This window comes from Ursus maritimus, unplaced genomic scaffold (genome assembly GCF_017311325.1).
Source record: "Ursus maritimus isolate PB19 unplaced genomic scaffold, ASM1731132v1 scaffold_5, whole genome shotgun sequence".
NCBI classification, from domain to species: Eukaryota; Metazoa; Chordata; class Mammalia; order Carnivora; family Ursidae; genus Ursus; species Ursus maritimus.
Window position 1 is genome coordinate 59008875 of NW_024426663.1, and position 13134 is coordinate 59022008.

Consider the following 13134-nt stretch of genomic DNA (forward strand, 5'->3'; position numbering starts at 1 on the left):
TCAATACTCAGCGCTGGAGATGTTCATTTGTAGAGATCCAGATGCATCATCCTGCGTCTCAGGCTGATTCCGTGGTTATTTAGGCTGGTCTGGTACCTATCCAGCTCGACTCAGGGGACCGGCTGAAAAAGGGGTCCCCTACTCCTCCGCCATCTTAACTCTCTATCCAAAGCATTCTGATAGGCCACACATTGAGGAAAGTGTTTTCATGATGCATAAACCACTCTAAGCCCTAATGAGTCTGATTCCTCCCTTCTGGCTCTCCTGGCATAGTGAGAGGAGGCTTTCATGTAATTGGCCCTTGAAACATTATTACAATCACTTTGTGGCCTCCTTCAGCTTGTTTTTAATTACAAGGTCTATTGCATTGTTAAATTATTAACTCTGACAATTACTTATCTTGGCATTTTCTTATCTTGATGAAAATGAAAACAGCAAGGTCATGTTAGCTCACTTGAGGTTTTGGTTGGCTACAAGCTTACATTAAGCTGGGTTGGCTCAGCAAATGTTTGCAGTGTGGGGATGGGGTGCGTTTGCGTAGTCTGTTAGCGGAACCTGGGCTGAGAAGACTCGGTCCCCGTAGGTGCTTTTTCTGGGGCGGCAGGGCCAGGCCTTCTGTGAAAGTGAGAGGTGCTTTTGTAGGTAACTGGGGCTCTGGGCGTCTTCTGCCCCTCTAACTTTGAAGATGGGCCCTGTGCGCAGGGATCACACTTGAAGAAGCTATCCTTTCTCTGAGAGACAGCTGGAGGCAGAGTCAGGAAGCAGAGGGCGTCTTTCTGCCTCTCCCGATGCGTCCCAGCTCTGCTCTGGCCATCATCCCCTTTTGGCTTCTCTTAAGTCCCTCTCACCTAGGGTTCCGTTAGACCTCTTCTTCCGTGACCCCTGTCAGCTCACATGACCTGCAGGTGCTCTCTGTGTAACAGGGGCAACAACGACAGCAACTAAAGGACAGTGATGATAACAGTAACATTTAGTGAGTGCTTGCTGTGTACCTGGTGTCTTGCCCACTGTAGGCTCTTGGCAAACTTCTGCAAGTGCTGGCCAAGGGCTCATTGTCATGCTGCCTTCTGTCCAGCAGGGGGTAGTGTGACCACACTATAAAGGAGGCTCTCCCCCGGTTCTTAGGAAAAGTTAAACTTCAGAGCTTCTGCTGGTGCTGGAAGAATGCTTCTGACTCTGGCAGGGGGTCCAAGGCTCCCTCAGACAACAGGGCGAAGTGATGCACAGCTATCATTTCCACCTGTCTCCCTGGCTGGGGCACTTGGGGTCTGTCAGTCTTAACCTCAAGTCATTCTGTGTTCTATCTCCAGTTTCCACTGATTCCATGGAGGGCAAAGGGCATGAGCTTGGAGAAACAGCTTTGGCCTCAGCAGGTAATGCTGATTCCATGGCAGGTCCTTGACCCCTTGCTTCCTTGGAGATACACAGATGATTCCCAGACCAGACAGCCACTTGGTAGGAATTAGAGATCGGGGGTGCACCGATGCCCAGATATGTTATATACTTTAGTGGATGGCACCGCAGTTGAAAGACTAGTTGGCCATTTGGGATAGTTGCTTCAGTAGGTAAATCCCTAGGCTGTCTAGAGCTTCTTAGGCAGAAGCCCTGTGACAAAGTCCTGTCTTCTCCATAGCCTGGGAGCCAGTTGTAACCATGGTATCATTCCCAGATGGGAAGGGGTGAGACGACTGTGGGATGTCGCTGAGTCAGCTCTGACCTCTCCTGCTCACGGAGGGCCAAGGTAAGAAGGGGAGGCATGAGCTGCTCTCACTCTCGGCAGTTTCTGTTGACCCAGCTCTCTCTGTAGTCTTTGGCTTTGGGGAACAAGCAAGAGCTTCCCAGTAATGACTCCAGAGACATTTCTGACAACAGCTCAGGATTCTGAAGACTGACTTTTTACTTGAGGAAGAGTTTTCGGTGTCTGTGCCCAGGAAGGATGGGCTAGGAGATCTCCCTGGTCGACTTCTGTGAGGCTTCAGATACTGGGTCCCTCCACACAGCCCACATCTGAGGCTGTAGCTCTGAAGGACTTATGGATTGATGGGGCTGCCCCATCTCTGGGATGCAGAAATGCTTTTGGTTAGGATGTTCAAAGCGGCCCCAAGTTATCTTTGTAGCTTCTCCAAATTCCACTTCTATTCTCTAGGCCCCTGTGAAAAGAAAATGCTATCAGACTGCTAACTCCCCCCTCCACCCCCACCCCGGCCATGCCAGCTATCCGCCTACTGGTAGCCAGCAGGAAGAGAGCAGTCAGAGAGTGTGCCAGCTGTCAAATGTCTGCACTTCCAAGGCAATGCCCACATTCTGGGCCTTTGCTCCCCACCACCAGGCCTCACCCCAAACTGGCCTTCCCTGTACAAAGTTCTCAAGTTTGAGGAAGCCGTGTGTCTGTGTGTATGCTCAGCCCAAGTCCATTTTGAGAGATTTGCCTTTCACTGCCCGAGTTGCAGCTGAGGAGGACATGTGCCCTGATTCCTGACCTGGTAGATGGATTGGGGCCATTTGTATACTCTGGTTTAAAATAATAATGATAATAATAATAATAAACAACAGAAGCAGTAATGATGATGATGATGTCTGGCAGTTCTGAGCACTTTAACACTAGCTACCTGCTTTACATGGATTACCCACTCTACTTTTCATGGGAACCCTAGGATGTACCTGCTATATGTATAGTATATATAGTATATTACATATACTATATATAATATTATATATATGTCACGTGTATATATAATGTCTATATAATATATAATACATTATGTACATATAATCTATATATAATGCCTCCATTATATAAGGTGGAACCTGAAACATGGAGAGTTTTACTGGAAGGTCTTTCAGGGAGAAAGTCGCTGAGCCAAGAGCTGGGGAAGAGGCTGAGAGGGGGCTGGCTGAGGAGCAGGAGACAAACTTCAGCTCTCTCTCCACCCCAGCTGCTTACACCCACCTGAGGTGGAGCCACATGGGGCTCGGTAATTATAGTACGGCCTAGATCCAGTGGCCAGAAGCCAAGCTTCCATCCCCACAAGGGAGAGCCATGGTCTCTCACGCAGTTTCCCAGACCTAAGCCAGTTCACATTACCAGAAACCACATGGTTGAAGGGGGTTCTTGGTCCTACTGAGGAACAATCCGCAACAATGCCGTACATATTTAAATGTATACTGTAAACATGGTCCTTCCCCCGTGGGTCCACCACCATTTACTAGGGTGAATGTAGACGAAGGAACTGTATAGTCCTTTTTGGGGCTACTTGACACTGAATCTTACTTTTTACTAATTCCCGGGGACTCCAAATGCCACTGTAGTCTACCAAAGGAAAGGTTAATGGTGGTCAGGTGATAAATGGAGTTTTGAACAAACTTCATTTCACATTGGGTCCATGACCTAACTCTGTGATATTTCCTTAGTTTCTCAATGTATAATGGGCATAGACACACTGTGCAAATGGCAGAATCATCACATTAGCTCCCTGACTTGTGAAGTGAGAACTATTATGAACTCTGCCCTTCCTGCAAGGATAGTAAGCCAAAAACAATGCTGCATTCTTGACAGGGGTGGGGGGTAGGGGGAGGATGTCAGAGATTAGTGTGGAAAGGTCTTGAAAGGTGTAGAGGTAGTGGTTTCCATCACATACCCACTTAGCTCATCTATTTGGCCTGTGCAGAAAGATGGTAGGTCTTAGAAACTTACTATGGGTCATCACGGACCTAAATGAGTTGGTGATTCTAAATATAGCTACTTTTCTAGTTGTCGTAACTTTATCGGCACAAGTCAACACAACTCCCGGCACCTGATATGCAAGTTTTCAAACTGACAAATAGTTGTGCTTTTATGCGTCAGATACTCTGTTGACGGGGGTCCTTGGTGGTGTTGTCTCAGACATGCTACAGGCTGTAAGGATCTCGATGGTCTTCACGGGCCACAGAACATCGCACGGACCCGCTACATTGATGAGAGCCTGCTGACTGGACCAATAAGCAGGAAGTCGCATCTTAGAAGGCTTAGAGACACATACAAGCCAGAGGATGAGAGACTAAACCCATGAAAGTTCTCTGAAGTGTTTTGGAGTCTAGTGGTTTGGAGAATATGGGGATATTCCTTCCAAAGTGAAAGAAAAGTTGCTCCATCTTGCATCCCTTACCTTCAAAGAGGCGGAATGCTTTGGGGCCTTTTTTGATTTTGGAAGCAACATGTACTACATTTTAGGATGCTGCTCTGACCTATGTATTAATTTATAAGGCTTGAAGTTTTGCCTTGAGCCCAAAGAGGACTCTGCAGGAGGTGCAGGCGGCAGTACAAGATGCTCTGACACGGAGCTTTAAGACTCAGCAGGTCAAAGGATACTCGAGGTTATCGATGGTAAATAAAGACACCGTGTGGAGACTCTACTAAGCCCCAGTGGGAGAATCAGGGTTTTGAAGAAAAGCTGTGCTTTTTTTTTTTTTTTAAGTAGGCTCCACACGCAGGGTGGAGCCCAATGTGGGGCTCAAACTCATGACCCTGAGATCAAAACCTGAGCTAAGATCAAGAGTCAGATGCTTAACTGACTGAGCCACCCAGGTGCCCCCAAAGCTATGCTTTTTTATGCAAATAACTATTCTCCACTTGAGAAACAGTTCCTGGCTTCCTAGATAGACTAGCCTCCAGAATGGGCCACCTGAGCGACTCATCATGTGTTGGGAATTATGTGGCTTCCTCACCCCTGGGGGGGCTTGCACAGCAGCAATCCCTCAAGTCAGGGTTCTCCCTCCAAAGAATTAGAGAGTACAAGTAAGTTGCATGAATAAGTGAGACACGAGTACCACTGTTACTGCATTCCCTCCTTTTCCTCAATCCACACTTCTGGCCAAATGGTAAGTTTCTTAGAACTTACTGTTGACGGAAGGAAAAAAAATCAGGCTCAGTTTACAGAGGGCTCTGGAGGCTATGCTGGCACATTCTAGAAGAGGATTGCTACAGCAGAAACGAATAAGGAATATTTCTGAAAGAGAGTGTTGAAGAGAAATCCTCTAGGAGGTCAGAACTTAAGAACAACCCATGGGGGCCCACTTTTTCTGGACTCACAGGTGGCCAGAAGTGTGAATTTACTCTAATTCATGGGCAATGGCTAATCATTTGGCAGGGTGATCAGGGACTTGGAAAGAACAGGATCAGAAATTGGTGGCAGTTTGGATAAGAGGTAAATGCATAGATCTCTCAGGAAGGGCAGAGAGCATGAAGATTTTTGTGTCTTGTGAATGCTTACCAAATTGCACCTACTGTGAGGAGGCTTTCAGTAATCAGGTGGACATGGTGACACGTTCTGTAGAGGTAGTCAACCTCTTTCCCCAGTGGTCCCAGTGTTTGCTCAATGGGCCCATGGAAAAGAGCCTACAGTGGCAGGAATGGAGACTACATATGGACTCCAAACCTGGACTTCTCCAAGGCTGATCTGGTTATCACCACTGCTGCTAATGGCTTAAACTGCCTGCAACAGAGACCAATGCTGAGCCCCTGCTAAGGCATCAGTCCTTGGAATATTTGACTCCTTCCATCATGGTGGGAACAGCGATTGGTTCTCTCTGGAACAGACATGTATTCTGCAAATGGACTTGCCTTCCCTGCCTTCTGTCAGCACCACCATTCATGGATTCTGGAATGCCTCATTCGCATTAAGGTACTCCTCTGACATTGCTTCCCAGTAAGGAACTCATTTCACTGTATAAGAAGCACGCAATGGGTACATGCCCATGGAATTCACTGGTCTTATCATGTGCCCCATTGTCCCGAAGTAGCTGGCCTGATAATAGGTCGAAGCATGGGAAATTGCCACTGTTCAATTGTTTTTGACTTATAAAATTGGCAATTTCAATGATTCAACCCAATGTGACAGTGGAATGGCCTTTTGAATATTCATGTACGGCACCAATTGGGAGACAACATCCTGAAAGAACGGGAGTCGATCTTATTGGGTGCAGTATGCAGTTTGAATCAAGGACCGATCCTGGTGCCAGAAGACAGGGATCTGGGAATTCAGAGAGTGAAGGTGGGAGCAGCGCCTTTCACTACTCTACCCAATAATCCACTGAAATGATTTTTGCCTCATGGCCCTGCAACTTTGAGCTCAGCTTGATTTCCAAGGGAGGAATGCTTCCACCAGGAAATAAAACGACGACACCGTGGAACTGGAAGCTGGGACTGCCACCTGGCCACTTTGGGCTTCTCATGACACTGAGCCAACAGGTGAAGAAAGAGTTTACTGTACTGGTTGGGAGGATGGATCCCAATAACCAATAAATTCATTGTTATACTTAAGTCAGTTCAAGTTGGTTTTCTGTCCTTTGTGACAAAGGTATACCATAGGAGCTCAATAAGTACTCCATTACAAATTAGTTTCTATTCTGTCTCTTTGGGTTGCTCCATAGTTGGGCCACAGGAGAGCTTATGGAACTTTTTCTTTTTCTCTCAGTGGAAGTCTCCTTTCTTGACCTTGAAAGGCATGTGGGGTGACAGCACCCCCAGGACAAAGCAGCAGAGAAGGAAACCAAACTTCTGGTTGTCATTTAAAACATGAAAAATGAGGAAAATGTGGCAATTTCACAAATAGCAATTTGTGTTTCTTTCCTCTCCCACAGCACTCTGCGAGGCATCCGGATGCTTCTGCAGTATAGAGTTTGGAGTTACTTCTTCACCTTATACTTTTGACAAGCCAGAGCTTGAGGTCTGAGGCAGGGCTCTAAAGGAAGTTGACATTTCCCCCCTCTTCGCCTTGTTACAATGTCCAGTGATGCCTGTTTCATGGGCCAGAAATGATGTCCCGTGTGTCCACATCAGGGCTTTGAGAATCTTATCCGGTGGTACAACTTTTACTCAAAATTAACGTGTTCCATGGTTAAGGGGATGAATAAACTCATTAAGGGAGCTCGCCGATGTCCTCATTGTCACCTAACAGCGTTTGTTGTGTGTGTGCTTAGAATAATGTCTTTCCTGCCAGCCAAATGGGAAAATGCTCTAATGTCTTTCCCTGAATTTGGCCTGCCACTGTTGTAAATTACCTTGCTTAATGGACTTTGGGATTCTGTTATCTATTTGGAAACTTCTGAGCTCCTGGAGAACCAAATCAAGTGTGTTAGTCCCCAGGAAGGAAAGGCAGGCTTAGAAGATTTACAACTCCGTGAACATCATTATTGATGTCTGTTGTGTTTTGCAAACAACTTTCCTGTGGAATAAGTGCTTATGATGAGGCCGCAGGCACTTTTCTTTTTTTTTGATAAGTCACCCTGAAATAATGACTACCAGGGCCCATAAATCCCCTCTGGAAATCAACAGGCCAGGAAGGTATCCAGCAAAGATCCCACCCCCACCTCCACTACAGCTGTGTGTGGCAACCGTCCACTCATTTACCAAGGGCAGCTAATGCGATTACCACCACCACCACCACTGCAGCCTGTGGCTAGAGAGAGCACTTTACAGCTGACGGAGCTGTTCATAGGCCTCGTCTTGCCTCGTGAGATGTGGGAGCTGAGGTCTGGAGAGGCCAGCCGAGAGTGAGGGCAGGAGGCAGGGTGGAACCTGGGCCTCCTGACTTGCTCTGGCTGTCTTTGCTGTTTACACAGGGGTGGTGAAGTTCATGTGTCCGCTCAGCTGGGCCATGGGTGTCCAGATCTCGGGTCAAGCATTATTCTGGGTTTCCGTGAGGGTATGTTTAGGTAGGAGGGACATTTGAATCGGTAGACTGAGTAAAGCAGAATGCCCTCTCTAATGTCGATGGGCCTCATCCAATCCATTGCAGGACTGATTGGAACAAAGCCCGGACTTCCTGTGAGTAAGAGAATTCTCCTGCCTGATGACCTTCGAACTGGGACATCGGTTCTACGGATTTTGGATTTGCCAGACTCCATACTCATGTAAGCCAATTCCTTATCATAAACCGCTCTCTCTCTCTCTATGTAATCTATATCTGTATCTTCTATTGGTTCGGCTTCTCTGGAGAATTCTAATACAACTACTTCCTCCTCGTGTAGTGATACAACATGCCTCGACTGCTGGTCCCTCAGCTGGGGACATAGGCCTGAGCTTGGGATACGAAAAGGCTAAAAGTGGTTGTGAGAGTAAAGGTTTAAAAAATTGTTTTTAATTGTGATAAAATGCATATAACACAAAATTTTACCATCTTGATGATTTTTAAGTATACAGTTCAGTCCTGCTAAGTATATTCACACTGTTGTGTAAAGATGGGACTAGATAGGACTTGTTACCACTCGAAGGTGAGATCATCCTTACAGTGAGAAATGACCCCAAAAGTTATGGATTTGCCCAAGATGGCTCTAAGTGACAGGAAAGGAGAGCCAGTAGAGTGTGTTTGCAGGCAGGAGTGAGAGAAACATTAAAAACAAAGCTGCTGCCTATTTGTCTCTGTGGAGCAGAGGCCTTTCTTTAAGCCAGGAACAGAGCCAGCTGCGGAGAGCTGTGGTAGCATCAAGGGGAGGAGGGGGCAGAAACGAAAGGGAAGATGGAGGCAGGGGGCATCTGAGCCAAATGCGGAAGGGTGGTGGGATTTGAACACTTGGAGATGGGCGGGGATGAGGGGTCTTGAGGCAGAGAACAGTGTGACTGAAGGCCAGTCTCAGCACGTGCACCTGTTTCCCTGCAGTCAAGATGCTGGTCCTGTGTCCTTGGGCCACGTCCTCCTTGGTGACTGTCCACGTTCCCACCAGCCTCTGCGGCCCCATCCTGGGCCTCTAGAGGCTCTAGCGTTCTGGAGGAGTGCCGCACCCACCCCCCAACTCCCCCTGAGATTCTCATCCACGCCTGAGAAGCAGCATTTTATAAATAGCCGTGTTGACAAAACTTAAATATAGCACCCCTGGGAGCTTAATTGCCCAGCGGCAGAACTGTAAGAAAGTACCATCTGGGGTGTGACTAGCGGTGCCAGCAATGCAGGGAGGGGCAGAGGGTCTGAAGTGTGACCAGCCAGCCCTGCCCCCAGGTCCTCTGCCCCCCACATCCAGAGCATCTCCCCCAGGACTGGCCTGAAGGAGTGGGTGAGTGGGAATGCGCGAGGAGCAGGCCTACCTCGTTCCCTCTGATCTGATCAGAGAGACACCTTGGGGCTCTCTGTCTGACTGACTTCTTCTCAGAGACCATGAGAGGCCACAGTGGGGGCCGTTTGGGGAGCAGCCAGCTTCCAGGGGTCAGGCCTGGGACCTGCCCAGAGGATTCACCTGAGCAGTTTAGTCCCGGGAAGTGGACTGCTTCTCAGGTTGCAGGGGGTGGGGGTGGGGGCGCCTGGCTCCAGCCTCTTCTCAGAGCCCTCCCTCCCTGTTGTGCTTCCCACACTGTGGCCACAGGTGCCTTCTTCGGGGGTCTCATGAGCAACAAGCCCAGGCTCCACACAGCGCCCCTCTCCCTGCCCAGAGCCCTCTCCTCTCCTCGCTCCCTCCATGTCCCAACCTAAATTCTTTCACTGCCCACTGCACCCCTGTGCTGGCTGAAGGCAGGGCCCCTGGTGCATGCTTGCAGGGCGCTATGTTTTTCCTGGGTATTTGCTCAGATTGCAGTAGTGGCTAAGTACTCCGTGTGCTCTCAGCTGAATGTTTGCCACCTTGGTGAGGAGGCAAGTTCCGTGCAGACAGGGCAGTGTGTGGCTTGCTACTCCCCGGATCCCCAGCTCCTAGCACAGGGCGTGGCATGCGGTGGGTGTGCAGTGAATGGAAGATAGGGTATCTAGCGGAGTTCACACTTCTCTAGAACCGGAAGCGTCCGCACCCCAATGGCGTGCAGATAGACCTCTCTCTGCCTCCCTGGACACATCTGGCCACCTCACCAGCTGAGTCCCGTGGAAGTAAACGGAAGGGCCAGCGGGAGCTCACTGAAGCCAGCAAGTGCTGAGGACACAGATCTGGGAGTGCCGGGGTGAGGTCTTGGCCAGCAAGGGGGTGGGGTGGCAGTAGGGACAGTGGAAGCACCATTGGCTCATGCCACTGTGTCCTGTCACCCAAGTGGTCTGGAGGGGCCGGGGGGACCACCCTATCCTTACAAGGCAGGCTGTGTATGTGTGTGTGTGTGTGTGTGTGTGGCGGGGGGAGGGGGGAGGCGAGCCCTCCTGGGGAGGGGCACCCATGCAGTGTAGGCTGTCCAGGCTTCAGGAGGGAATGTGTGAAGCTTCAGGGTGTGTCAGGAGATGCAGAGGTGAGGCCACAGGGAAGACGCAGAGATGGACTTCAGTTCTCACACGTGGAGTCTTTCTGGATGAGGCCAGGCTTTGCTGACCACCCTGGCAACACGATGACATGGTAGATCGTCTGCTAGAGAGCTAGGAATCTGGCACCCCTGGGCCACCCATGAACCAGCAACTACCAGGGGCAAAGAAGACGATTAGCCAGCAGGGAACAGTGGGTCCCCCCACGGCCAGAGATCTCCACAGCTTACAGGGCTCCAGTGGCGGAGAGGAGGAGGGCGGTAGGGAGACGGACACCTGGGAAAGGTGCCTTGACCTCACGGTCACCGGGACAGGCCCCAGTCAGGCACATGTGGCCCCAGCGCCGCTCCCAGCGAGGCAGGGCCCAGCCTGGTGCCAGGGCAGGGAGCCCTCTGGCCTAAGACTCACATTCACCATTACCTCTTCACATTTAGACTTAGGAATTATTCCAAGCGAGGTTTTAATGTTCAAAGCAGTTATTTGTTAAATGTAAACATTTAAAACATGCCAGAGGTTTTATGGCTCTATCTTGGCGTGTCTTTGACCTTTCATTTACCAAAGGCCTAGGAAAGTGGAAGTCATCTAGACCGACCTGCTGGCCTTGGGCAGCTTGGCTAAGCAGGCCTTTCTCAGAGCCAGGGCCCTGACTGGGGGAGCCCCAGGCCCGGTCCTGCCCTGCACACAGTTGTTTGGCATCTCCCGTCTTGGGTATAGCTCTATCCAGGCCCTCAGCCTTCCTCTTGAGAGAATCCAGGGTGTTTTCATTGCCTCTTATTCACCCCATTGGTGAGGGATGGGTTCCCGCCCTAGGGTGATGGCTGCACACGCAACATCTGACCCTGGACAGCCATTTCTCAGTCATACAGACACAAAGCCTGGGGAAGGAGGACACAGCACACCGCACAGAGCCACGTGGGGGTTGCATGTGAGAACAGGGGACACAACCGGGGTTTGCAGGAGGCAGGCTTTATAATATCAAGAGAATGAGGTGGCCTCTGGCTCCCATGGGAGGATGTGATTGTCTTGTATGTAATATTAGGCCTGAACTCTAGCTCCTGCCTTGAGTGCACAGTGAGGGACACAGGCCAAGACTGAACAGAGAGCAATGTGTTCGGGGAGCTCAGTGGGAGCCTGGGAGGGCTCATGGGAGGCTGCCTGGGCCCAGGAGGTCGCCTGGGAGTTCACCCAGGAAGACAAATGGAAGTTCCCCTCTTGCTGGCATGTTCCCGTGGGTACTTCTTGAAGCTGCCCCTGCTGTGTTTAAACCACATCAAACTTATTCCTAGTAGAGGATGGCCCCGTTTTTCTGGCCTGACAGAGAGCACATATGTTGGGGTGTTCTTGGGTCAGGGGTCCCAAGGCTAGGAGGTCAGCCATGAGGAGGGCGGCTGACCCTGGTAGGTACAGGCTCCGGCTCCTGAGAGGCAGGAAGCCCCCGGAGTGTCCTCTGCACCCCCTCTGCTTCTCCCACCTGAAACTCTCAATCCAGTCTCACAGGATGGCCTTGGGGAGGCCAGCGGCCAGATGGAGGGATGTGGCCCCAGGGTCACACATTCCACGTGTCCATGGTCAGGACTGTTGTCTCCACATTCAACTCTGACACATCAGCTCCTCCCAGTGTGCCCCTCGCTCTAGCAGCCTCTGTACACCCCACTGCAGGCTTCCCCGCTCGTTCATGCCCTCTGCCAGATGCAAAGACTCACCCCTGCTTTCTGGAATGCACGCTAAGACTCTCCTGCCATCCGCAGACCTTTTGCCATCCAGAGTCACTGGAGCATCGTCCCTGCAGTGGCTCATTGTGCCTATTATATCCTCCTCAGTTGTGTTTAAAAACACATGATGCAGTTTCTACTCTCACGGAAAAACTTGGAGCACTTTCTCTAAACCTGGGAAGGGGCTGGTGGTTTGGTTGTCAGGCTTCCCAAGCAATAGAGACCAGTGCCCCAGGCCTAGGGGCTCCCTAAGAATTGGCAGGAACCCAGGGAGAATGTCTGGTTGGTTTAGCAGAAGTCCACCCTTGATGCCAAATTGGAATGACCAGGGAAGACCGAAGATGTTAGGATCCTGCCTGAATATTCTTTTTAAAAAAAGATTTTATTTGTTTATTTGTCAGAAAGAGAGAACGAGAGAGAGTAGGTACACAAGCAGGGGGAGCAGCAGGCAGAGGGAGAAGCAGGCTTCCCACTGAGCAGGGAGCCCAAGGTGGGACTCAATCCCAGGACCCTGGGACCATGACCTGAGTCAAAGACAGACACTTAACTTACTGAGCCACCTAGGCGTCCAAAGAATAGCCTGTTCTGTTTTTATTTATTTAATTCTATTTCTTGTTTAAAATTTTTTTTCTATTGCATGGGCTGCTTTTTTAAAGATTTTATTTATTTTTATTTTAGAGAGAGGAAGAAACTGAGAGAGAAAGAGAGAAAGAGAGAGCATGAGCAGGGGAGGGAGGAGCAGAGGGAGAGAATCCCCAGCAGTCTCCACACTGAGCACAGAGCCTGACGTGGGGCTCAATCCGAGGACCCTGAGATCCTGACCTGAACCAAAACCAAGAGTTGGTCGCTCAACCGATTGAGCCCCCCAGGCACCCCTCTTCCTGAATATTCTGCTCTGTACAGGACCCAAGAATATTGCATGACTCTAGGANNGGAAAGAGACCTTCCTAAAACCTAACAGATGCTAGGTTTCTCGTCAACTTTGGGGAGTGGCATGCTCATTTTAAAAAAAGTAATTGGTCTTAGAAAATTTGGAAAATGTGGAAGAGCACAAAGACAGCCAGCCTTGTGCAGACCTGTACCACCCAGAGGAAAGCGTTGTTCATTTTGGTGTCTTTCCTCCCAGTGGTACTTCCTGCGCATTTAGATGTGGGTAGGTCCAGTTCCCAGGACGGGGATTCCATGGGGAGAGTTTTGTTTGCTTCCTCTGATTTAACAGTCGCACGATACTCCGCTCT

The 13134-nt window shown here is 49.9% G+C and overlaps 1 protein-coding gene across 2 annotated transcripts in view; it reads left to right on the plus strand.

Moving 5' to 3' along the window:
• The window catches only part of CUNH5orf15 (chromosome unknown C5orf15 homolog), a 106765-nt gene that overhangs the window by 47955 nt on the left and 45676 nt on the right, over positions 1-13134 (plus strand). For both annotated transcript variants that reach the window (XM_040622456.1, XM_008691616.2), the window contains exon 2: positions 7776-7890. In XM_040622456.1, the coding sequence (XP_040478390.1) occupies positions 7776-7890 (115 nt within the window). The remainder of the gene's footprint in view (positions 1-7775; positions 7891-13134) is intronic.